General features: G+C 46.1%; 4 protein-coding genes across 6 annotated transcripts; 3 read left to right on the top strand and 1 right to left on the bottom strand.

The window, feature by feature from the left end:
* The first annotated feature begins 147 nt into the window (after nt 1-147).
* Nucleotides 148-3,003, top strand: PTPMT1 (protein tyrosine phosphatase mitochondrial 1). Its single transcript, XM_040066634.2, has 4 exons — nt 148-346; nt 422-502; nt 1,019-1,210; nt 2,086-3,003. Exons 1-4 carry the CDS (start codon nt 176-178, stop codon nt 2,215-2,217), a joined length of 576 nt encoding a protein of 191 aa, XP_039922568.1. The 5' UTR covers nt 148-175; the 3' UTR covers nt 2,218-3,003.
* Nucleotides 2,495-22,168, bottom strand: KBTBD4 (kelch repeat and BTB domain containing 4). Of its 3 annotated transcripts, XM_040066630.2 has the most exons (5): nt 22,046-22,168; nt 17,290-17,379; nt 7,311-7,931; nt 4,720-4,826; nt 2,495-4,140 (listed from the first exon to the last, which is right to left on the bottom strand). In XM_040066630.2, the coding sequence occupies exons 3-5, from the start codon at nt 7,900-7,902 to the stop codon at nt 3,280-3,282; spliced, it is 1,560 nt and encodes a 519-aa protein (XP_039922564.1). In that variant the 5' UTR covers nt 7,903-7,931; nt 17,290-17,379; nt 22,046-22,168; the 3' UTR covers nt 2,495-3,279. The 3 variants fall into 3 exon arrangements, with proteins under 3 accessions (XP_039922564.1, XP_039922563.1, XP_039922562.1); XM_040066629.1 differs by lacking the exons at nt 17,290-17,379; nt 22,046-22,168 and adding an exon at nt 10,389-10,480; XM_040066628.1 differs by lacking the exons at nt 17,290-17,379; nt 22,046-22,168 and adding an exon at nt 10,327-10,442.
* NDUFS3 (NADH:ubiquinone oxidoreductase core subunit S3) lies at nt 10,502-14,793 on the top strand. The gene is made up of 7 exons (XM_040066632.2): nt 10,502-10,591; nt 10,693-10,755; nt 11,510-11,607; nt 11,877-12,026; nt 12,831-12,956; nt 13,236-13,355; nt 14,546-14,793. Exons 1-7 carry the CDS (start codon nt 10,546-10,548, stop codon nt 14,711-14,713), a joined length of 771 nt encoding a protein of 256 aa, XP_039922566.1. The 5' UTR covers nt 10,502-10,545; the 3' UTR covers nt 14,714-14,793.
* On the top strand, nt 19,883-23,825 carry FAM180B (family with sequence similarity 180 member B). The gene is made up of 3 exons (XM_040066633.2): nt 19,883-20,017; nt 21,900-21,967; nt 22,434-23,825. The coding sequence occupies exons 1-3, from the start codon at nt 19,951-19,953 to the stop codon at nt 22,875-22,877; spliced, it is 579 nt and encodes a 192-aa protein (XP_039922567.1). The 5' UTR covers nt 19,883-19,950; the 3' UTR covers nt 22,878-23,825.
* Nucleotides 23,826-25,068: the final 1,243 nt, after the last annotated feature.

A 25,068-nucleotide genomic window follows, 5' to 3' on the forward strand; every position in this document is an offset into this window, starting at 1 on the left:
GCCGGCCCCGCCGCGCCCCGCCTGGCCCCGCCCCGCTCCGGCCCCGCCGGGCCCCTCCCGCCCGCGGCCCGACCCCGCCGCCAGCGTTTCCTCTGGTGACGCTCGGTGCGCGCGTCCGCGGCGCTCTCCCGCCCGTGGGCCCGGCCCGACCCGGCGCGGCGCGGCCCCGGCGCGCATGGGGGTGGTGGAGGCGCTGGGCGCCGGCGCGGCGCGGCTGCTCTTCTACCCGTCGCTGCTGTACACGGTGGCGCGGGCGCGGCTGCCCGGGTCCCGCCGGCCCTGGTTCCACCGCATCGACGAGGTCGTGCTGCTCGGGGCGCTGCCGCTGCGGGGACGCATCCGCAGGGTAAGGCGGGCGCAGCGGGGCGGGCCGGGCCGGGCCGGGCCGAACGGAGGTCTCTGACGGTGCCTGTGCCCGCAGCTGGTGGCGGAGGAGAACGTGCGCGGCGTGGTCACCCTCACCGAGGACTACGAGACCCGGTTCCTCTGTTTTTCCCCCCAGGTGAGCCCCGGCATTGCTGGTGTCCCCCTCAACCCTGGACGGGTCTCTCGTCGCTCTCTGTCCCGGCACGGGCGAGGCTTTAGCCGCCTCCTGCCGTTCATCCCGGCAGGGACCGCCAAGTCCTTGTGGCAGTAAGGACGGGAGTATTCGTACCTAAGCCAACTTTAAACGCTATGTGACAAACCAGTAAAACGTGAACATGCGAGTGAATTGCAGCCGCAGCGGCACAGAAAGACAGGGAGCACGGAACGTACATCACTATACAGAAGTGCCTTTGGATTGTGAAGAGATCCCAACCTCCCTCTTCCTTTAGCTGAAACATTTTTTCAGTGCTCTTTAACTACCGCCTTCTGATGGCCAGCACTGAGTTTTCATACATCTGATCTGAAGGGTTGCTATTCAAAGTCTGTTTATAGCCTCTCTGAATTTCTCAAGTGTCTCAACAGGTTCTGAGTTTCTTTCAGTGAAAAAAGCAACCCAGAAGTTCACTGACCCAATCTGCTATGTCTGTTAAAGGAATGGGAGGCAATGGGAGTGGAGCAACTACGTGTCGGCACTGTGGATCTAACTGGAGTCCCCACCTTGGAAAACCTGCACAAGGGCGTGGAGTTCATCCTGAGACACCGAGCCCGTGGTAACAGCGTCTATGTTCACTGCAAGGCAGGACGCTCCCGCAGTGCCACCATGGTGGCAGCATACTTAATACAGGTCAGGAGTCTCTGCTAAATTGGGGTAATTTTCATTAAATAATGGAAATAAAATGCAGACAAGCTTTATAGTTAAATCTTGCTCTGGAAACCTGAACATGTACAGGTAGAATCATTCCATGATTCTACAGAGCCTGGACGCCCATTTTAAGAGAGACCTCAAACTTACCTTGTTGTTTTGAATGCAAATGCAAATTTTGAATTATTCTGCTTTGCTTAATTCTTTCTGTGATTGAGTTGGGGATAACAAGTCACTCATGACCGTAGGTTCGCTGAGCAGATAAACATCCATTTTTGTTGTTCGTATTTTCTCCTTGGTTCACTGGAGTGGTGAGCCTTCTTACGCTTTTCCATAAATACAACTCAGGATCAAGAGAACTAATTTTTTTTCTGAGTTCCTCTACCAACCCAGCTGGGGAAGCCAGCACTAAGAACAAAATCCCACCTGTGGCTTCTTCTCTTGGTGTTATGAAGTGCCCCCTGGAAAATTTTCCATTAGTGTTGATGAGAAAATTTTCTTACTAAGTGCTGAAATGCTATGGAGATAGAGATTTTTTAAAAAAATTTAAAAAGCAAGCTGCACTTTTGCTCTGGCCTAGTGGAGCTAGGACAGGAAACTGTTCACAATATGAAGGAAGAGTGAGTGACATGGAAAGTGGAGGGCCTAGGCAGCAACCATTCCTCTTTAACTGAGGGACTCATTCCATGAATGTGTGACTTGCGGGCCTCTCTGAGAAGAACATCAAGTAAACCTAAGGGGCAAACCATCAGCAAGCTTTCTAGCACCTCTAATATTGCCCATAGCCTCCAGGAGGGTTCCATTAACTGGTGCAAAGATGGAATGGATTTTCACTTGCTGGGTTTCTGCCTTTTCAGCTGCATCACTGGAGCCCTCAGGAAGCAATAGAGGCCATTGCCAAGATTCGTCCCCACATCCTCATTCGAAACAAGCAAGTCCAGGTCCTGGAGAAATTTCACAGGAACATGATCAATGGAAGGACTGCATGACTTAGTAAGAACTATCAAAATCCTCATCTCAGCTGCTATTAAAAAAGTTTTTATGATCTAAAAAAAGCTTAAATGTTTTCATTCTTGACCATATAAATAAAGGTTTTACAGTAAAGGGGAAATAGGGCTGTTTCATTAAAGCTTTCTTTCCTTATGGCTAGTATCCTAGATCTCTTGGAGCCCCGTAGTTCTTTTCCACATATCAATGCTGAGTGGAACTGCAATCCACAGGACGTTCAAAAATATTTGTATTTGAAGCGAAGAGGAAAAAACGAAATACTTTGTCTCAGTAGAGACTTTATTCAGATTCTTACCCAAGGGGTTACAGTGCCAACAGAGAGGTGTAGGAGGAAGTGGTCTTATTTCTGTCTTTTCACCAACACTATGTTATAATTACAGGTGGGGATTTCCTGTACAGTAAAGGAAGCCAATGCTCTAAAAATGATCTCCCTCTTTAAACTAGGTGATGACAGAGCAGTAAGCAAATACTCAGTTGGTTACCACTCCTCTAGGAGAAGTGCTGAATGTAACCTAAGGGTCCTGGGGGTCAGTTCTGGAATCTGTCTGCCAGGCCCTCCTTCTGCAGTAGGACACAGAAATGTTTAAATGGGGACATCCCTGGGGGACACAGTGCACGTCTAACTCTGTGACTGACACAGCAGCAACACGCAGTCTCCTAGGCAGTTAAAATTAGCAGTCTGGGCCAAGGAGAATGTTCTCCATATGCCACAGGATTTTTTAGTGGTGGATTGGTTCCAGGCTAAAATAGCCATTTGCTGCTGTTTGGGCCTCAAACGCAAGCAGCTTATCACCAAGCAATCAAAGTAATAGTATTCAGTCCATCTGAAATCTAAGATACAACAGTTCAATACAGTTTCGACAGTGCTATGTAAAAGAATAGGCCCACAGTCAGAAAGCCTGTACTTCCTCTGCACAGGTACAGAGGATGGGGTCTTTAATGGATGTTGTGAGCTTGTAGTAATTGGGACTGGTGCTGAGGGTTGTAGGTGTCTTCCAGCTGCACAGCAAGACACTGTTGCTGTTTTGTATCACTGGGCCTGTTTAGGCCAGGACGAACTGCAGGTTAGTGAGCAGCACTTTGATGCCACTTGTGACCGTTACAACAGAGGTGGCTGGGTTAAGTTTAAAAGTATTTGCATCGCCCTTTTTATAGCGGTCGCGAAAGACATAGATGCTGCCATTGCAGCTGGCAATTTTCCAGAGGGACGGTACTGAGCTCCAGGCATCTGGGAGGCACAGCCGGGTGAAGCTATCCAGCAGGGGATTGTAGCAGAGCAGCGAATCCCCCTCGGCCACAATGAACACCACATCCTTGTGCACAGCGGCGTGCATGCGCCCTGCGAAAGGCAGTACGTATGGCTTCACGTGGCATTTCTCCGTGTTGGTATCATAGCACTGGATGAGCCGAGAGGGCTTGGTGAAAAAGTCTAAGTCGTTTTCCTCGCCACCCAGCAGGTAAATGACACCATTAAGGTTCACCCCTGCAGCTCCAGAGACTGCCACTTCCAACTGGCTGGTCTCTGTCCAGACGTTGTCTCGTACTCTGTAATATATGACAGCATTAGAGAGAGTGTCCTGTAGAGTCTTCCCCCCCAGTGAATATATTGCATCCCTGCTTGGCACGGAGACGAGCGTGTGCTGGAGCCGGTCACGGGGCAGAGGAGCACACCATTCCCAATCGATAGTCGCATTGTTGCATTTCCACATGCGTCGTGGAATAGAGCCACCAACGACGTACAGGTCGCTACCGTGCTTGCAGGCCGCGGTGATCTGGTGACACAGGCTGTTCTGGCCACTCACGCTGATGGAGTCATCGTCAGCACAGTGCAGAGAGACGGCGAGGGAATGCGTACGTGACGACTCCTTTCCAATCAGGTAGATGTGAACGTTTTCTCCAATCACCTGAGCGAAAGTAGAAGTGTGTCAGCAGAATTAGATCTGTTCACACAAACATCGGTGATGCTCAAGACTGCATTTTTCAGTTTAGGACCCAGCTGTGGGCCTGAGGTGTATAACCTCCTTCCCAAGCCCTGCCACCCTAGAACGTTCAGGATTCAGAGCCTCAAGGCCTTTTCAAGAAACCATTCATATCTGACACAGTAAAATAGCCATGAACATCACTGGAACACAATTGTTCTTGGTTTAGGTAAGGGCCAGTTACATCACTGATGGAGTACATTTGCTACGAGGGGAATGCCAAACATAGATTTCTGAACAGTTTATTTGGTAACTGAGATGAAAGAAGTTATTTGTGGCACTGCTCCAATCACCAGTGAAAGCAGCCTCAGGTTAAGTGAAAAAAAGCTGTCAGTGGGGTTGCTATTTATGACACTGAAACTATTCTCTCATAAGCACCATGAATTTCAATGACATTTGTGTTCTGTGACTTTCAAGTCATAGTTGTGAGTAGAATACCCTGCCCTGAGAAGTGTGAAACCAGCAAGTGCTACATCAGCCCCAGAACATAAGGTCTTTTTATACCTTCAGACTCGATCGCAGAGTCTCTGAAAAGCCTGCTCGCTCCTCCTTGTTGAAGTTGATCCAGGTTTCTATGGCAACTGTTGGATTCTGAGAACATGGAACGCCATCTGTGGTTCGGGGACAGAAAGGCAGTTACGGTATCTAGACAAAGGTGTATGGAGTCAGGAACACCCTTTTCCTGTGGCTGCCTCCCCCCACTCTCACCACAAACCTTACTTTCTAGAGAGGAAAAACGGACACAGGAGTTTAGAGATTTTGTCAGGCATGATCAGCACTGCCAGCCAGCCAACTACAGGAAATTAATTTGGGTAACTCTAAGACAGAACTGTCAGATCTTAAGCACTTTGGATGATTCAGCAATCTATTCAGGAATCTATGTCCAAGAAAAAGAGAACAGGAAAGAGAACTCACATGCTGTGTGACAATGACAAATACTTTCTTATTTAATCATTTAGGCAAAAAGACTCTGTTATTGAGAATCTCAGCACCTGCCTTTCTTTCTGGCTGGTCCTAGAAACCTGTCTAGCAAAAGTCATCTACAAAATGTGTCTGAGCGCTGTCAGGCAGCTGACCCTCATGACTGAACATCTGGTGTTGCTGCTATCCTCTTAACATTTGGAAATCCCCAATGAGCTATTAGAGCTTTTCTTAGCCGTGTGACTGTAGGAAACACTCCACAGACTGCATCAGATTTAAATCTCTTTCCAGACATAACTGGAAGTTTTGGTTAAGCCACAAAGTCTTGCATCATCATCATCAGTACGTTACCTAAAAGATTTTAGGTATTTCCTTCCAGTTTGAAAGCCAGCAACTATGCCTGTGCTCATTGAGAAGCTTCCCTATGAAAACTCTGATTTTGCAGTCTATTCTCAAGACAAACTCTGAATTCAATGATGCTGAAGGCACCAGACAAATTCCAGTGCTTTCCTCTGTAGTAGAAGGGAGCAGAGAGTGGCACAAAAGAGGGTATTGCAACTCTGTTTAAAAGGATTCCCATAATCTAACCATCATATGTGGTGCTTAAATGCAAAAAAAAAGTTTTTGAAATTGGTCCTAGAGTGCAACAGAAGGTAAACTTGATAAATTACTATTTCATTAAATTAATTTTAATCCTTGCCACTGAAAGTTTCCTGTATTTAATTCTCCATTAACTAAACAAAGATGCAGGAAAGGCAAAATAAAAGGATATTTTTCCTACCAGCAGTAGGGAAGTATTTCAGGTTTTAATCCATTTTATGACCTAAATTATACCATAAATGCTGAGTAATGTGATTCTATATATGAAAATAGATGATGTATGGAAAAAAGTTATACTGAGCAATTGTTTTAATTTAGGACCACAAGTGCTAAAGTCCATAGTCCTAAAACTGGGTTTTTTATGTGGAATCCTTAGGAAATTAAAGGTGATTGAGCTCCACAGTTTTATTTCATGATTTTAGAGTTTTTTTTAGATGAACTTGCAACTTGCTTTAAAAACTTTAGCTGGATAGTTCTCAAAATTACTCTAAGTTTATTGCCGTTTTTGAGCTATCAGTACATATACTCAATAGGTCCTTGACTGTAAATTTCTTTAGATGCAATATCTGTAAAGACTCTCATATGGATAGCATCAAGTCTAAAGGCTGGTTTAGGTCTTTTGGATAGATTTGCCAGTGTTCCAAAGAAGCCAGTCATGATAGGTTTATTTTTGCAACTGCATGTAAAACACATGACACACAAAGTCTAGTCACTCAGTTACAAAGAGTACTTAAAAGCAAGAAAGAGGCACATTTGGATGCATGAGCTGCTTCTACGTACTTGCTTCCTCTAGCAATGATGCACAAATACAGAAGAATGGACTTGTGACTGCAGCATCCTGGAGAGATAACAAGTACTGACTGTACCTACTCAGGCAGCAGATCTTTAAGGATTGGTGGAAACTGGACTAAGTTATTTACGTGTTGACATGTCCTTCACAACTTTGAGTCATGGCATCCATTACTGTGGATGCCCATTACCTTTACAAGAAGGGCAATTACTGTATTACTCAAGGTGGTACAATGCCTCTATTTCAGTCAGTTGAGTGCCTAAGTAATCCTAACAATTATGTACAATTGTAAATAGCACTATAAAATAGCCTAAAAATATGTGCTCAAGCCTTCTTATAGATGTTGAGTTATTGCATTACTATGTTAAATTATTAAGAGCTAAAGGAATAAAAAAGACTTTCATCAGATGTGTACTTCTGGTAAGGCTTCTTTGCTTTACTTTTAATACAAACAAAAATACAACAAATTGTTGTAAGTTGTGTTTATAAAAAGGTGTAACACTTCTAACCTGTTGACTCAGGAATTGCTGTGAATTTCTGGCATCCTGTATGGCCCTTTTCTATAGCTTAGATGTTTCATGTCCAGTAACAATTTGTAGTTTGGGGCTTTTTCTGATAAACGTATCCAGACTATTTTGCTCTGCCTTGCTTAGCTAAGGCTAATCTCTGAATAGACAGTGATTATGGAAGCTTGTATCTTTCCATCTATTTCATTCACTACTCGACCAGACTCTGAAAGTCTCTTTCTACATCCACATCCTAGGTAGTTTCAAGAACTCCTTACCTGTAAGGATGTCTGTCAGCAGGCGGAGAGGCAGGTGTAGGAACTCCTCTGTCTCCTGCAGCTGAGACAAATGTGACTTTGCGCAGTGTTTGGCAGCTGTGTAGAGCTCCATGTCACTGTGTTGATCTGCCAACCACATGACCTGCAGACAGTTTCTAACCTGCACCGTCCGGGCCAGAAAACGGGAGCACTCTTCAAAAAGGGCAGTCAGCTGGTACATGTCTGCCACTTCATAGGTTTCCTGCAACTCCTCTGCCCTCAGCTTTACAGTTCCATGGTAAATATAGTCCACAAGGAGCTGAAAGACACTCTCGCTAACATCCTGCAGCTCAATCACCCGGTTGTGGGCCTCCTTAAGGTTGGAAGTGAACATGGAACGAAAAAAGCAGCTCTGAGCTGAGAGAACCAAACGGTGCAGCTGGAATTCTTTGCCTTCCACTGATATTGTAACATCAGCAAAGAGCTCATCCTCCAAGCATAATTTCATAATACCCTGGGCCACACGGCCTGAGTGGGAGCGGTCGGTGAAGGTGTAGTTCACAAAGTAGTTTTCTTCTGCAGAGGAGCCTCCAGTCTCTTCTGATGACTCCATGGTGCTGCACAAATCAGATCTCCAGCAATCTGTAAAATCACAATAATTATACCGCTTTCTCTCACCACTAACAAGATTATGCAGTACTTCAGGGTACAGGGAAAAATCAAACATATTGGTGAGAGTCCAGCATATTTTAGACTGAACATAAATAGCACAGCCAGAAACTTGTGCTCGAGCTTCAGAATCTCAAACAGCAAATGAGAAGTTGGCATAATTAAAATTATAATATATCCCAAACTTCCAGTACAGAGAACATCACATCCCAGAAGGGCTGGGAGACATGCATATCTTTTCACCACTCATTTCACTGACACAAAGAAATGCAGCAAGTTATTCAAGTGGAAAGTCCAGCAACCGCCCTAGGAAACTTGCAAAGCCAAAAAAAGTGGCAGCAGCATGGCTGGACTAGATGTGAAAATCATTCAAGTATCATACTAAAAGAGAGCACAGGCAGCAGTTCATATCATCAGGAGGTGTTAATTAGTGTCCAAACTCAATGACAAATCTGTATCAAGGTGAACTTGTTTTTACCAAAAAGATGCATGAGATGTCTGCCCGACATAACCACCGGTCCTTCAAGCTAACCAAATGAGATAACTGATGGTTATGCCATTTGTTAATGTGCCAGTCAACTTCAGCACGCAAAACAGTATGTTAGATGTTGTTAGTCACTGCCACCCAAGTGGAAAGGGGAACAAAATTTAAAAGAAAACACCTCTCAGTAGGTACCAGGGATGTTTGCACCACCGACCAGGTGGTTTGTCGGTCAGAAAAACTTCTGAAACATAGAAGGGCTACTACAGCAAGGAGCTCTTCCTTACCATGGCTCTTGACAGCATTAAGAACAGTTGCCTACCTGTGTTCACTTTAGACTCATTTTTATAGCTGAATTACCAGCCGTGATGTCTGATATCAGAAATTTCTTCCGTTAACAATGAACATTATTTCAAGTACAATGTTTCACAAAGATGTGATTTTTTTTTTCTCCAACAGATTCACAATTACTCTTCCATAGTTTATCTTGTCAAACACACATTTTCTACTCTGCTTGATCAGGAGGGCTCTTTGCTCAAATTCTGTCCATGAGAAGTAGTGTCTACATTCCTAATTGAGTGGACAAGTCCACCACATCTCTGGTGATAGCCTGTCTTAATTATACTCTTATCTCAATTTTACAGTAGTTCTGGTCTGCCTGTAAAGTACCTATCCATTAGTCTGTAAGAGACTGAGGAACTGCAGTCAGCATAGAACCCGTCAGTACTATTTTTCCAGCTTTACAAAGTATGAGCCTACCCTACAAATGGGCTTTCACTTTGGTTAAAGCTCTTTATCCTTACAGTCAAGGTGCTTAGGAGCTTCAGCCCAGAATGCAGAAGAGACCCCACTGAGCATCAGGATATGGACAGATGAACTACTCTGCCCCCTTGGCACAGCAGAACCAGCTGCCCACACTGCCCTGCACAACTCCCAGAGGACTGATGCCAAGTCACAAAAACTGCCAAGAAGCAGCTAAAGACTATGCAAATCCCACGTCTTCCTTGCAGACACCCAAAGGTCCCCTTCACACTCACGGAGTCTCTGCTATAAAGAAAGAGGCATGCAAGACAGTTAACTGCCCCGTAAAGCCAAATAATATGCTGCATGCATTCCACAGGCCAGGCTATCAGTGGCAGGAGTTTAACCAACACCTGGTACACCTCCTTAACAGAATCGCAGAATCACTTAAGTTGGAAAAACCCTCTGAGGCCATCGAGGCCAATCTATGGCCAAACACCACCATGTCAACTAGACCATGGCACTTCAGTCTTTCCTGAAACACTTCCAGGGCCAGCACCACCACCACCACCTTCCTGGGCAGCCCATTCCAGTCTCTAGTCACCCTTCCTGTGAAGAAATTCTTCCTTAACGTCCAGCCTAAACCTCCCCTGCTGCAGCTTAAGCCTGTGTTCTCTCGCCCTGTCGCTGGTTGCCTGGGAGAAGAGGCCAACCCCCACCTGGCTGCACCCTCCTGTCAGGCACTTGGAGAGGGTGATAAGGTCATCTTGAGCATTCTTTTCTCTAGGCTAAACAAACCCAGCTCCCTCAGCCGCCCCTCATAGCACCTGTGCTCCAGCTTCCTTCTTTCCTTGCTCCTGACAGTGTCGCGGATGCCACGGCGGCGCCCGGGATCGGAGAATCCCTGAGCACAACTGACAGCGACACCACGGTCCGAGGCGGGGAGAATGAAGGAAGGGAGGCTGATCCTGGAGAAACGCAGATTCCCACCAGGGCCGCGCTGACGCCGTGCAAGGCTCAGCGCTGGCTCAGCCCGGGGGCTGCCGGCGTCCGCCGCCCTCCGCGCCCACACCTCCCGGCGCTCGCTGCTCCGTCCCCGGGCCGGCGGCCGCGCCGCTCCCCCCGGCCGCGCCGCGTGGCACCCACCTGCGGCGCCTCCCTTCATGCCGCCGCCCCGGGCTGCCCCAGCGGCCGCTCCCAGCCCTCACCCTGCGCCAGGCGCCGCCGGGCACTCGCCGATTCCGCCCACCGACCCGGAGCCGTCCCCGGGAAGCTCTTCGCGCGCTTCCGCCCCCGGGGGAAGCGCGGCGGCGGCGGCGCTTTCCGCTTCCGCCCCGTGCCCTTGCCCGTCCGTGTCCCGGCGGGATGTGGGCGGCGGCAGCGCGGGGCCTGGCGCGGGCCGCGCTGCGAGGTGAGGCCGCGGGGGCTCGGGGGCTGTACGGGGCCGGGCCGGGCCGGGCCGGGCCGGGCGGTTGGCGGTGATGGGTGAGACGTGTCCGTTTCTCTCCGCAGCTGGCGCGGCACCGGCGGCGGCACGGGCCCGGCTGGCGGGGAGCTCCGCCGCCGACACTCGCCGTAAGTGCGGGGCCGGTTTGGGGGCGGGGGGCCGAGGGGGCCCGAGGCGTTCGGTTGTGCCGCTGCCAGCCGGCGGGAGGGCACCGAACCGCCCCACGGACGTTCCTGGGCGATGGAACCGCTTTAGTGAGCGTGTCGGGAAAGGGTTGGTCCGGTCACCCGAAAACCCCAACTGCAGAGAAAAGTGGCTGTGTTCGTAACCGTGCTTACTCTGGGTTCCCGTGCTTGCTCTGGGTTCCTGTCTGCTTCCTTTCTTAGATGCAGGGCCAAGCCTGCTTTTTTTGCAGCTGGGCCTGGGCAACAGCTTCATAGCCCCTCATTGCCCTCTTATAAAGGCTTTTAGTGTTAAGGTGAAAAAACCCACCCCAACAGCATGAGTTCCTAGAGTGTTTTGATTATGAGGGACTTGCATAGATACTGACAGGTCCTTTCTAGACCCAGCTGAATGACACGAGCAGTTCCTAAGTTCAGATTGTTCTGTCATCTCTGCTGCCCTCTTTTTCATCTGGCTATTTACTTCTCCATCATTTTATTGGACAATTCGTGCTGCTCATTAGAGTCAACAAAATTTTAGCACTGACACAAGTTTTCTTCATTATCCAAGTGTGTAGTTCCACTTTCTGTGTAACACAAGTACGTTGCCATAATGTAGTCTGTGACATTCAGTTAGACTGGTTAAAGGGAGTTACTGTCTTCCTTCTGTAGCTTTCTGTATTCCCTGTCATAATCTTGGAAACTTTATTTTTCTCCTTAGCTACTGTCAGACCAAAAAATGAAGTAGAACACAAACAGCTATGTGCTTTTGGGGAGTACGTGGCTGAGATTCTGCCCAAATATATCCAGCAAGTACAGGTAAGTGCTGTTCAAGAAATTGTTCTTGTGGCAGGACATGATCCAGTGAACACACCACTTCTTTGTTACCTGTTCAGAGAAGTTGTTCTGGAGAAGAAAAAGGGTCAGAATTCCATGAAAAGTACTGCTGTTCTTAAGCCCCATTAAAAGCCCCTAGCCTTTCTGTGTCTGCTGTGTCTCTTTGTTTGAGTGTTCTGCTGAAAGCAGCATCACATTGGGTCCTGTTGGTGTTTGTACTCATGCTCTTCCCACTGTTCTGTTTTCATCAGGTGACCTGTTTCAATGAGCTGGAACTTCTGATCCATCCAGATGGGATCATTCCTGTCCTGACCTTCCTTCGTGATCACACCAATGCCCAGTTCAAATCCTTGGCTGACCTGACTGCTGTTGATGTCCCATCTCGGCAGTACCGCTTTGAGGTAGGGACTGCTCAGAGGGTACTTGGAGAGCTTTACAAGTGCTGATGGCTGTGGGTGCTGTTGCAGCTCTGACCCCTTTCTTTGGTTTCTGGCAGTGAGAAAAAAATTTCGAGAGTTGTAGGTATAATTCTTTAAGTCAAAGGCATCCAGTTGCTGAAGAAGTGGAATATTTTTTTTAATTCAATATTTTTCAAGGTAGTAGATTCATAGAAATAATAGGAATATAGACCCTAATTTATTCATGTTTTCCAGTCACCAAGGCAGCATCAAACAAGGCTTTAAAATTCCTTGCAAGTTTTGGGTCTTTTCAGTCTGCTTGTACTATGTATTTCCTCCCTAGAGATTATAATAATCCTCATAAACAGCCTTTGTAGTAGACTTCATCACCATTGAAGCTGGAAATGTTCCTGGTATCCAACTCGTTGAAAATTAAGTGTATTTTTTCTTAGCTTTCTCCCACTGATAGTAATTGCAAGAGTGATTGATGGCCTTTTTTTTTTTTGAGACAGACCATTGTCAAGTGTTTCCATCCCTCCAGCAGCCTCTCTCTTAAGGTTTAGTATCTCTCTTTACTTTGTCATCAGTCACGATGTTTAAGCCTCTCCTAACTTTTGTCACACTTCTAAAGACCAAAGTGATAAGCTATTGGAACCTCAGTTGTAGGAGTGTCTTTTAGTGGCCAGCTCTGAAGTGCTGAATATGATCCCGCTCATAAAGAGTATTTGAAATAGTCCTTGTGTGGCTTTGCTTAGGCAGTGTTTACTGCAAAGAGATCCATAAATGCTGCCTGTTCCTCTGCTTCAGATTGTGTACAACCTCTTGTCCCTGCGGTTCAACAGCCGGATCCGTGTGAAGACGTACACCGATGAGCTGACACCTGTCGACTCAGCAGTGCCTGTGCACAAGGCAGCAAACTGGTATGAAAGAGAGGTGAGTGCTGGGAACAGAGTCTTTGTGGAGAGAGGCTGTATTTTTCCAGTTAAAGTGATTCCCCAATGCCCCCAGGAAGAGAAGTCAGTTTCCCTGGCTGCCTTTTCAGAGTAGGAGATAAAATGGTGTTTGATTTGCTTTTGAATGAATTCCTGCATCAGTTTTGCTGGCACTGTACAGCAAAGCCAGGCATGTAACTGAAATTTTATGGACATAACACATGCAGGTTTTTGGTTTTTTTCAAATACAGTTCAACTAACTTGGCTCTCTTTCATTTAGGTTTGGGACATGTATGGTGTTTTCTTTGCCAACCACCCCGATCTAAGGCGAATCCTCACAGATTATGGGTTTGAGGGCCATCCATTCCGGAAGGACTTCCCACTCTCTGGTTATGTGGAGGTAGGAGATACAGTAATGACTAAAGCTACCAAATCTCTCCCATGCTCTTTTCTGAGTTCCAGTACAAAGATGTGCCTGCTTTACAATCACTTGTCTGTATTCCAGAGGAATTGTATAAATCTGCATAGAAATTTGAATTATCACACAAAATTATCATCCAAAATAAGGCAGCCTAAGGCTGCAGAAATTGAGCAAATGTTACGTGCTACATACCAGAGATACCTGTCCAGCAGAGAAAGTGCTTCTGCTTTCAGCATGTTTTCTGGAAGATTAAGGTTTCCACTGCAAAACTGAGATGTCCAGAAGGATAAAGGACTGAACCATTCTTGATTCAATTGGAACTTCACTTTGTTGAGTGTTTGTAGGCCCAGATTATAAAACTCTGATTAAACTGACTCTTGCTGTTTATGATTCACCTCTGTATGCCAACCACAGATGAGAGTGTTTAGTATCTGTCTAGTTTCAAATGACTGCCCTGCAGAAGCAGGTGTATTTGCAGTATAGGTCTAGTGTTAAGGCTGAGTTGAGTCTCAGAAGGAAGGAGTGAAGTTCTGAAAAAAAGAGGCTGTTTTAAGAAATGTAGAAATAACAAAGTCCTGCAAGCAAGGATAAGGCAGCATCTCCTGAGCTGGGTTTCAGAGATCTGGACTGGCACAGTGAGGATAAAGCAAGCCAGTCAGAAGTGTTTGGTACTCATCTGCATTCCATCCTGGTTGTCTTCTTTTTTCCCCTTGTTCTGAGTGTTACGCTAAAAATTAGAACAACTAAAGCCACACAAATGCCATATTATAAAGATTCATGAATACAGTCCTCAGCCATGCAGGCCCATCTTATTTCAATGACTCAGGAGAAATTCCTTTGTCAAATGACAAATTAAATATGTTCTTGAACTTCATATGGACAGTTAGGGTGGGTGCTTGTAATTCTGGGTGCTTAGTCATGACACTTGAGTGGCATGTAGCAAATCAAAGAGGAGGGTGTTCTTGGACACTCTAGAGATCTCAGTAGCATCTGGAGAGCTCTTGTTTAGTAATGAGAACTGAAGCTGTGTAGAGGCCTGTGTGCCTGTGGTTTTTCCATGGATAAGTAGAGCTGTCTGCATGGAGGGTGGTCTGGGTCATTCCTGGGTCATTGTGCACAGCAGACATACAGGTGAAAATGACTGGCCTGTGGCCTTTGTGCTGTTCCAGGTGCGGTATGATGATGAAGTCAAACGGGTGGTGGCAGAGCCCGTGGAGCTAGCTCAGGAATTCCGCAAATTCGATCTGAATAGCCCGTGGGAGACATTTCCTGCCTATCGTCCAGCTCCAGAACCCCTGAAAATAGAAGCAGGAGCCAAGAAAGAAGATGCCAAATAGCACCAGAAGGAAGTGGATGTGCAGCACCATCCTTTCTGTTCTAATATAGTATTTATAATAATAAAAATCGATATGAGATACTTGCCTGTTGTGATCTGGTGAATAATGTTTTCTAACTAGATGAAAAGCACTAGGCCCGGGAATGCTAATTTACAATCCTTATGATCCAGCTGGTAGATGATTATTTGGTGGTTTGAGTTGTAAAACTGGTGGGGGGGTGGGGATGGAGAGAGGTTGTGTTTTTGGTTTGCAAATTTGTCTTTTTGATTTGCAAATTGAACAGAGTGCAGGCATTGCCTGTGGCTAAGTGTTTCCTGAACATTACTACTGCCAGCTGTCCCTGCAGGTAAAAATCAGAACCTGAGCTCTCCCTAGGAGACTGCACTGAAGCAGCTGTGGAGTTTGAGCAATGGAACAGCAGTTTCTTAGCTCCAGGATGAGTGTTGGGAAGGTGGTAATAATATGGCAAAAAGGCAAAGCCTGTGTAAATGGTTCTGATACAGTTCCTGTCAGGACAACACAAATGTACGTGGGTCCAGACCAAAACAATTATGGAAATCCCTATTTTCATGGGAATTAGGTCAGTGCCTTTTCTCCCAACAGGAGCTGCAGGTAACTTCTGAAGTGACACTCCCTCAATCTTTTTCTTCACAATCAAGCAGTCTTTATTTTTCTCCAGCATCTTCAGAGTGTGCTTTTTTTTTTTTTTCTCCCTGCAACCAAAAATATACCCCTCCCTTGTCTCACAGAGAAGAGTCGGTTTCTTTTTGTCAGTATTCCAGTTATTTTGAGCTCTATGATACAATAGCATTACCACCTCCTTTGCTCTTGTGGAAAATCTCTCTTCTTTCCAAAAGGCTGGAAGAATGCTGTAGTTCCAGTCCACCCACCACCTGTTTGAATGGGATTACATTACAGCAGTCATCAATTAATAATGTCCCTTGTCCTTGGTCCAGAAAATGCATAATGCTCTGCATCAGAAAGCTGACTGACCTTGTTAAGATCTGAAAACGGTTGTATAAGAGATTTCATAAAATAATTCACAAGCAATTTGTAGAAATTCCCTGAATGGATACTTAAGCTTTTAAATCATAAAAGTACTAATTAAAATAGGGGTTTGGAGGAGGTTAGGGTATTGGATGGAGAATGGTATACAACAGCAGTAAATTCAATTAAGGGAAAAAACCTACTTGCTGTGACCAGAATGTGATCTATTTTCAAGAATAAAGACTGAACTGTATTCTAAAAATTGGGTTTCCTTGTAAGCATGGGATGGTTAATTTTTTTTTTAAATTAATTTTTAAATTTTGTTTCAGCTGCTGTGGCCAGCTGTGTTTGGGATGTGACTCAACAGCGTTCTCTGGTTAAAATAAATAGCACTTGCCATTCACCTTAAAAGTCAGAACTCTACATGGGAAGGAGAAGTGAACAGAGATCAGCAGAAGTTTGGGGGTTTTATATAATTTTTAGTTCTATTTTAGTTCTGTCTGAGGAGATTAAATAGGAAATTTAAGTAGGATTAAATAGGAAATTGAACTTTAGTTCTTCCTAAAAGATGTTCCACAGCTGGTTGTTTTCTTTGCAGTGGCTCTCACAGCATGCTGATGCCTATTGTGCAAGACAGAAAAGTTCCTTCTATCACCATGAAAATTCTTCATAAATCACATTTCCTCTCCATGTTCTCCTTCGTCCCAGGTTGAGACACCACATCAAGACTTATGGTCTATACGTTATAAAAAATATGTATTTCCCAGAACGATAAGTCAGACTGATGGTAGCAGGAACACTAGGAAATTTGCCTTTTAAAATTAATGTTTGTGCAGAGGGAGAATTTGATTGACATCAAGAAATGTCAGACATGATGCCTTGTCAAGTTAGACAATATGCAAAGTTTGCTCAAGAATATGTGTAGTGGGAAAGTAGCCAGCCCTTTGGAAACAGGCATTGACTCCAGCAGGGCTTTAATATGTGGAATAGTTGGAAGTGGATCTGAATCTCTTCTCATTAGTGAAGCCTGGGAGATCAGAAGGATGTAGTTTACACACCTAGGCTCATTATGGCAGGGCACAAGAGACTGCACAGCCTCACAGAGTACTTGTGAACTCTGCTCCCTCCACTGCTCCTAAGCTCCAGAGGCCATTTTGCTCATGGGGCCTGCTCACTCTGGGCTCCTCGTGGCTGCTGGACACTTGCTCCATGCTGGACAAGGCTGAGGTCAACTTGGCCAAGCACAAAGCTGTCTTCCAAATCCTCTGTCCTTGCCTGTTGCATTCTGCCAGCTTCTCTGGGGTTTGTTTGCCTGGGTTGGATTCCCCAACTGCAGAAGGATGTGGGATGAAATGTTAAGACAGATGTAGCTGACTATATTATAGACACACTATACAGAAGAGAGATTTTCTGGTACTGAAGGGACAGATAGACTTCAGGCAATGACTCACAGTCACCATGTTGAGCTTCTCCAGCTGAGTAGGTTCTGCTGGTGCTTTCCAGAACTCTGGCATTTCCCCCTACAGCCAGGCAAGCAGACTGTCCTCCCTGAGGATGTGGCTATTGACAGTGTCAGGGTGTCTACTCACCTCATGTGCAGTAGGTGCAGAGGAATGGGGCTCTCCCTGTCACTTCTACACAGCTCATTACTCCTTCAAGCAGTAGATGCTGCTCAAAAACTGAAACAAAAAGACAAGCAAAGCATCCTTGTAAGGACTGGCAGCACCATACCTGGAAAATACCAGTATTACAGTGGTCCTGTCTGGTTCTAGTCAGTGCTTCACCCCTGCTTCTCTCAAGGTTTTCTTACTTCTTCCAGTAAATTACTCCAGTAACTCAAACATCACCTTTTCTGGGAGCCACAAATGTCCTTCTTCCTTCCCCTCTTCCTTCAATCTTCTTCCTTTCCTGAGCATCTGCCAGACAGCCCCAGGCTGGGGAGTAATCTCCCCAGGTTCTGGGCGAGATGATCGAAGGCAGTGATTTCTTTAATTCTATAAGCAGAATTTCCCTTTTGTGAATATGCTATCTCCCTGAAGTACTACTTCAAAGAAACTTCCCTCTTGAAGAGGATCTTCTGGTGCCACACCTTGTGCCTCAATAGCATCCAACCAGTTCCTGCAGTTTTTGACCCCTCCTCTCGTCTCATTTCCCATGTTGCTGCTTCAGGAGGTCATGGTGAAAAAGAAGAAATCAATCAAGGTGTCCCTGCATAAACCTGGCTTGTGACATTTTGAAACTGCTCCAACAACAGACGGTATGGCCAGGGGAGTGCAGGTGGTAGGGCTGTGCTCAGCTGGGAGTACCTGGCAAGGACAGAATCCTTCAGGAGGAGCAGGTGCACTGCCCAACATTGCACTCATACATGCAGGGACTTTGTACAGCTGTCAGAAACTCAGCCTTGTTTCTGTGCAAATATTGCTGCTGTACAGACAGCTAAGGAATATGTTTATTACTCTGAAATTGCCTTTAGTTTTGGGATAGTGAGGTAATTCTACAAAATTTCCCTAGCTCAAGGCAGCATCCACACTGATGCTTGTCCCTCATCTGCCACTATGTCAGTCACCTGAGCACAAGCCTCTTCTCTTCTCCCTCCCACCAACGTGGCTGTCTTCCGCTAGGCACTTCAGCTGCAAGCTGTTAGAAGGAAATTCTCCTGTTGACAAAATCATGTACAGCTCTCACAGATGTTGGCCAAAATCCTGTTGGGCAATCCTCTTCATGTCATGTGCTCCAAGTTAAAGAGAGGCTGCCTCATGGCCCATGAAACACAGGGGTTTTTCCATAGTGGTTTCTAGACCAAGTCCTGTGTACACTGTGGCTTAAAAGGGACTCTGGCACAAAGAAGAAGGCACATCAATCTCACTGCACAGATTGGCCATTAGTGTCTGCCTCTTGGGTAGCTTGTGATTCGGTTTAATAAAAGAAGAAAGGGATGCAACTGAAGAGTAAGCAGCAGAAAATAATGAAAAATGAAAGCACCGCAGCGTGAAGATACCTAAGGCTATGACAGAAACACAGGTCTTGCTTTGAATCCAAACTGAAGGGAAGAGTGGCTCTGGATATTGTGGGCCCTTCTGTGTCTCTTCCATTATGTGCTGCTTCTCTTGGCTGGTGTGAGTCCGGGTATTGCCAGGTACAGCTACAGATCCTGAAAATTTCAGAAGATGTGGTCCTTTGCACACAGACAACTTAGCAACTGGGACATCGTTCCAGCCCTTAGTACACTGTCTAGTGACAGTATGTCCTGCCTGATGTCCTGTAACTTGATAAGCAAGGGATGCATTTCAATTCTTTTCTCTTTTCTAGGCAGACTTCTTTCTTCCTTTAACCAGAAGGAGATGGTTTTAGCCCTTATTTATACATATTACTGTGTATTTGTATAACCCTGGCATCACACACTGTGCCATACAGAGTAGAAATACAGAACAGTTTGACTGAGGACTTGGCACTAATAAATGTATAAAGATGTCTAGAGAACAGATACTTGCTGTAAAGTGAATCAAATGAAGTTTTGCCTATGTAATTTAGAACATCTAAGGCAGACTGTGCTCATTGTAACCCAGAAGTTCACTCACAGGAGAGGACAATGAGGTGCTGAAGTCTGAGCCACTTTGATACTTGGTGTTTGTTAGGTTACTCTACTGAGTTCTCCCTCCAGGGGTTTGATACAGAACTGAACCAGTGACATTTCTTCTGCCTGCTTGTATATTTTGGCTACTACTGCCCTTCCATGAATCTGCAGTCTGCTAGCTTTATCTGTTTGAGACATTCCAGGATTGTTTTCAGATTTTCAAACCCAGGAAAAGAGAAAACTGAAAAGGAAGACAAGGAGGTGAGCAGAAGTGTTGCAGTATGTGACAGAGGCACTGTGCAGAGATGGAAGGGACTAGGGGGTCCTTCCTTCCTAAGAGGGAAACGTATGTAGTGGAATTTCTTGCAACTAATAGCCTCCTAGAATCATTGCAGCGAAAAGACAGTGTTTGAAAAGGAAGCTTAAACAATTCTGCCAAAAACATCACAACAAAGTTTTCCAAGTTTCCAAAATATGATGGAAAATATCTTTCAGGGTCAGCAAGTTGAACTGCAAGCCCTTCCCAGGGCTGTGACCAGAAACACAGAAAGATGGATCCATTCCAAGAGAGGCTGCTGGGATCCGAAGCAGCAGGGGAAGACGCCCCAGCGCACTGCTGTGGCTCCTGGCGTGGCGCTGTCACAGAGCGGGTGGCAGCTGCTCCGACAGCACTGCCATGGCCCAGGCACAGCTCAGCTCCTGGCTGCTCCTGTGTGTGTTTGCTGCATCCCAGAGGCTGACAGGTAGGGAGCACATCTGTTAGCGACACGGCTCCTTGGCTTGGCAAACCTTTGTGCAATGCCATTTGTGCCATGCTTTGCCGCTCCTTCAAATGTGGCCCGAGGCCTCAGGCAGCTGCACTGGCACGGGAGAGAGCTGGAGTCCAGCTGGGGGGGTTTGCTGGTGGGGGGCACTGCTACCTACTTGCAGGCTGAAGACCTGCTGCTGTGTTTGGTGGCAAGGGGAGGATTTTCTTGGGTCTCCATAGAAAAAATAATCTCCTGCGATACTGTTTGTGGATTTTTTACATGTTTTTGGGAAGCAAAGCCCCACCCAATCCTGCTGAGTGATAAAATAAGTAAGGATTTTCCTTTCCCCAGAGGGTATTTATGTTATTATTTCAATACATTATTTGTTACGCTTTGTTAAGTTTTTCTCTACTCAAAAATCTACCACTGTGCGTATTTATGAGGCAGTTACTAAGAACAGCAGTTTGGCACCTATTCAACAAATGCACTGACTTTGCAGGCAGTCAGACATCTCTCAGGAGAGGGATCTGTGAACCTGAAGGACCAATTACTAGAGACAGGACCAGCAAAGAAATTTCCAGATGATACAATGCTTTCACCTGAGCTAAAAGCTGGTACATCTAGGGAGGAGTAGGAAAGAGAAGCTACATCCCTGCTCACATTCCAAAGCCACAGCTGGCTTGGATCACAGAGCCTGCAGCTGTGCAGAGAAACAAACCCCTGCAGCCTGTGGGCTGGCAGTGCACTTCTCCAGGCAGCTCGCACATCTCCCTGGAAATGTCCAGTCACAAAGATGGAGATTTGGAAGTGTTTTTTTGGTCGCAGTCATCATACACACACAGTACTTAATAATTTCTCTACTTTTTATATGCACCTGCTGATTTTAACTTGAGTATTCAATGTAAATCCTCCCATTTTTTCTTTTTTTTTTCTTTAATTTAAAAAAGCCCTCATCCATTTAAAAATGAAAAAAAACCAAAAAACCCCCAAAACAACCACCATAAATGTATCAGAGAGCTTACTATTTTATATGAGCTTTTTCAATTTCATGTTTCTTAACCTGAAGGATGTCTGTAAGAAGTAGAAGAGGGTCTTGGCTACCTCACGACACTGATAACACAGAGGAGGGAAGGGATGCAGCCTCTCTCTCATAGTCCTGGACCAAGATTGTTTATGTCTCCTTTTTCACACACACAAAAAAGGAAATAAAATAGATGCAGACCGTTAAAGCACCGTAAGTATTAGGAAATGAAAATCAAACAATTCTTAGGATTAATGTGACTTTCATATTCAAAAACTGCCCTTCCTCTGGCCTCATATCCATTTTTCCCAGATTACATGATGTCATGTGTCCTAGCCAGTAAATAGCTGGACATCAAATGAGCCATAATGGATCTGATAAGGTTTCTTTTATCCTCACACTCTTCCAGCAGCAGAACTTAGGGAAGAAGTAGAAAAGCAGGATAAGCATCAGTTTATGTTTCTAGCAGCAGCTTGAGGAGCCTGCCAGCACCCTCTTCTCATTGGACAGCATTACTTTCTCCAGCAAAAAACCAACCAAACCCCATCTGTTCAAACCCCATCCATTCTCAGTGTGAGAGGCTTCCCTGCTGCCTGTCAAAGCCGTGCCTTTGCTGCTCTATGCTTTAGCTCTGTTGGCAGGACTAAGGGCCGCGATATCCAAAACCTCGCCTCAACCACTGCTGCTTCTCTTAAAAAGCTTGTTTTTGCTTATCAGAATCCCGTGGTCAGCATCTGTCATATTTGGCAAGCTGAGCGGTAGCTCAGGAATGTTGAACACGTTATTGACAATCAAATGGCAGAAACAGTAAACAGGAAGGTCTTGTGCTACCACGCTCTGTGTGATGTCTTCCAGATGAGCATCCTCACAGCGGCACCAGCAGAGCCCGTCGTGGCCCAGAGGACGCTGGCATCATGTTAGAGGTCTCCTGAGCACTGGGGGCCCTGGGCCGAGGCACTGTTAGCGCCCACGCTCCCACCTGCCTGCACGTAAAAACTCACCTGTTCTGTTTGTTCTCATCCCCGACGGATTTCAGGAGCCCCTGGAGAACGCCTCGGCCACGCCTAATGGCATCGGCGCTCCCCCTGCCCCAATGGGGCTCTGCCCCACGCCGAGGCGGGGCAAGGGCCCATCCCCGCTGGGCTCGGCGGCTGCCCGAGGGGAGGAGCTGCAGGCGGGACCGCGGGGGACGGGAGGGCGGGGGGCAAGGCGGTGTGGGGCTGGCAGAGGGGGGCATGGAGCGGGACTCGGCCGGCCGTGAGGGCGCGGCCGCCTCTGGCCCGCCCGAGGTCTGGCAGCGGCGCGGAGGGCTTCGCTTCGCAGCGCGTTCGCCGGTGATGGAGTCGTGCCGGGCTTTCCGTGACCGTGCCGCTTGCTCCTCTCTTCCAGATGCTCTGGGGAAGGCTGGATATTCAGGCCAACGGGACAATCCGGCTGCGGGATGAAGAGCTGGCCTCCCTACGCCCGGCACGGCGGTTCCTGCAGATTTTAGAGGAGGAGGTTCCCAAAACACCGGCGGAGATCGAGCAGCATCTGAGATACTATTCACTGACCGACACTCCCTTGACTCCGATGGAGTTTGACCGTCTCCTTTTCACCAGTGTTTACAGTGCCTATCAGGTTCGCTCCGTGCAGGGTCTGGATAAAACCCCCTGGATTGGCTTTTTCTCTCAGCTGGCTGATGAAATCTTTCGTGACCTGTGCAAGGGGCTCTGCCCAGCAAATACCACCCTCCTCCAGGCTTCCTGGCCTTGGAAGGAGAAACCTTCACATCTAGCGTCCCTGAAACGTTTCTATCACTCTAACCTGGCCAGGACCAAGAGAGACACCTAATGAGGGAACCCACCGTAGGAAAGGACACCCCTGGCTTCAAGCTGCATCCTTAGTTATTTGCAATGATTTCCACAGTGTGCAGGACTTTGTATACATATTCCACACCTTTTTGTCCTGCTTTCTGCACTGTGCTGATAACCCTCTCAGGATTTATGCACAAGCTTTTATTTTTAAATGAAAAAAGGACAAAACTGTAAAGTGCATTTCTCCCTTTCCTGATTTTTTTTTTTTCCCCCCTAAGTGGGTTGTGCTTTTTTTTTTTTTTTCCCCCTAAGTGGATTGTGCTGAAGGGAACAGTGCTATTTAGATGTCTTACCTATCTTGACCACTGATGCTTAGGTGGGATGGCTTGGAAGTGTTTTTCCAGGATATTATGCTGGTGTCATAGCTGACTTAATTTCAGATAATTCAGTTCACTCTCCCTATATTCTCCCTGTGGTTTCAGACAAATACAAGATCTTTTCTCCTCTCCAGTGCCAGCTAAGCAGGTTTTGTAGTGTTTCATGATATAGGTCACATATTTAATTTCATTTTTCTCCTCATGTGGCATCATATTTTATGTGTCAACAGCAACTTCCCATCTCATGTATTATTTTTTCTTTAAAAAGCAACCTGAAAATGTATGTATTCTGTGAAGCTTTCTAGTATTTGCATATCATATTTACACATATACACAGCTTTGTTTCAGTTATTATTTTGGGATATACTTCCTGAAATCTCATTTAAATTCTGAAGCATCCTGACCTAGTTATTTCTTCAGCAGATTTTGCCTCTCTTCTATAAAATTTTTCTTTTGTACAGCCATGGCATTTTACAACCTAACCATAATAAACACATAATCTCTATCCTCAAAATCAGAAATATAATTATTTTATAGAAAGACATCTTTAACGTTTGCCTGTAATAAACACTGCAGCGTGGAACTAAATAAATGTAATTATCTCCTCAGGAGGGTTTTGATTTTGGTTCTTGTTGTTTCTACCAGATTTCCTGCTGCCACTATAGGTACATCAATTTTGAACATTCATTGCATGTGCTTAGATGAGGGGTCCATACTTCTCTTTCTATCAATATAATTTTTCCATGTTCAGCAAAAGAAGCATGTGTGACCTTCAAAGTGGGCACTGCTAGCTTCTGACCTAGTTAATCTTATTCCAAGCCACTGTAGCCCAACAGATGGAGAGGAGAAGTGGTAAGGCAGAACAAGAAGCCTGGAAGCAAGATGCCACAGACAATGGTTTTAGAGGTCAGCTTAGGGTTGTGACAGAAGGAGATGGATTGTTTGTCGCTGGATTTTTGTGTGTGTGTGTGTTTGTTTCATTTTGGTTTGTGCTTTGGGGTTCTTTTTGTTTGTCTCTTTGTTTTTCACTCCAAAGGATATAGGAAGTTAGAATTTTATTTGAAGTAAAACTTCTTGTCTCACTTAATGTTCTATTATTCTTATGCTGTTTTTTTACTTGCTTCCAATCTTTACCCTTTTACCAAATATGCCCCTGGTCTTAAATGTCTAGGACATGTATGGAGTGACAGAGGCAGTGTGTGGCTGCATTCAAGTCCAGTTTGAGCAGAGTATCATCAAAAAGCTGAGCTGAGATAGCACTAGTGCATGAAAATACTGTCTTGCTGGAGAACGTACAGCCTGAGCCATATGAATATATGGAAGAAGGCTGAGTGGGTTGGCTTGTGACTCAGATGCCAACACACTGCTTTCAACTCAGGATTTTGTTAGGAGCAGTTTTAGAGCATTGCTGCCTGTTGAACGGATTATAAGTTCACTGACTTGATGTCATGAAGCTTTTGCACATGCTTAAGATTATGCACTTTTGCAGTTTATGTATTTTGGGGATACAAACCAGGGTTTAGCTGAACTGAAACAGCACCAGGGGTGCTACGATGAAGCCTCCTGTGCTCCCGCTACCTCCTCAGCGGATCCCGCCGGGCGCCCATCTGTTTGTCGGACTGTAGGAGCACAGCAGTGTCCTCTACAGCCACAGCAGCCTCTCCACAGGACAAACTCTCGGTGGAACACGTAGGAAACTCCTGGAACATGGACGCTGAAAACATCACCTGGCAGTTCCTCTGACCGGGCCTGCAGGAGGCTGTCAGTGCAGCACATAGTGGGTTAGCAGCACCCTCGCGTTCAAGGGGCTCATTTCTGCCCCTGCAGTCAGCAGTGCCACAACATGGCGTG

This window comes from Hirundo rustica, chromosome 6 (genome assembly GCF_015227805.2).
Source record: "Hirundo rustica isolate bHirRus1 chromosome 6, bHirRus1.pri.v3, whole genome shotgun sequence".
Classification (NCBI taxonomy): Eukaryota; Metazoa; Chordata; class Aves; order Passeriformes; family Hirundinidae; genus Hirundo; species Hirundo rustica.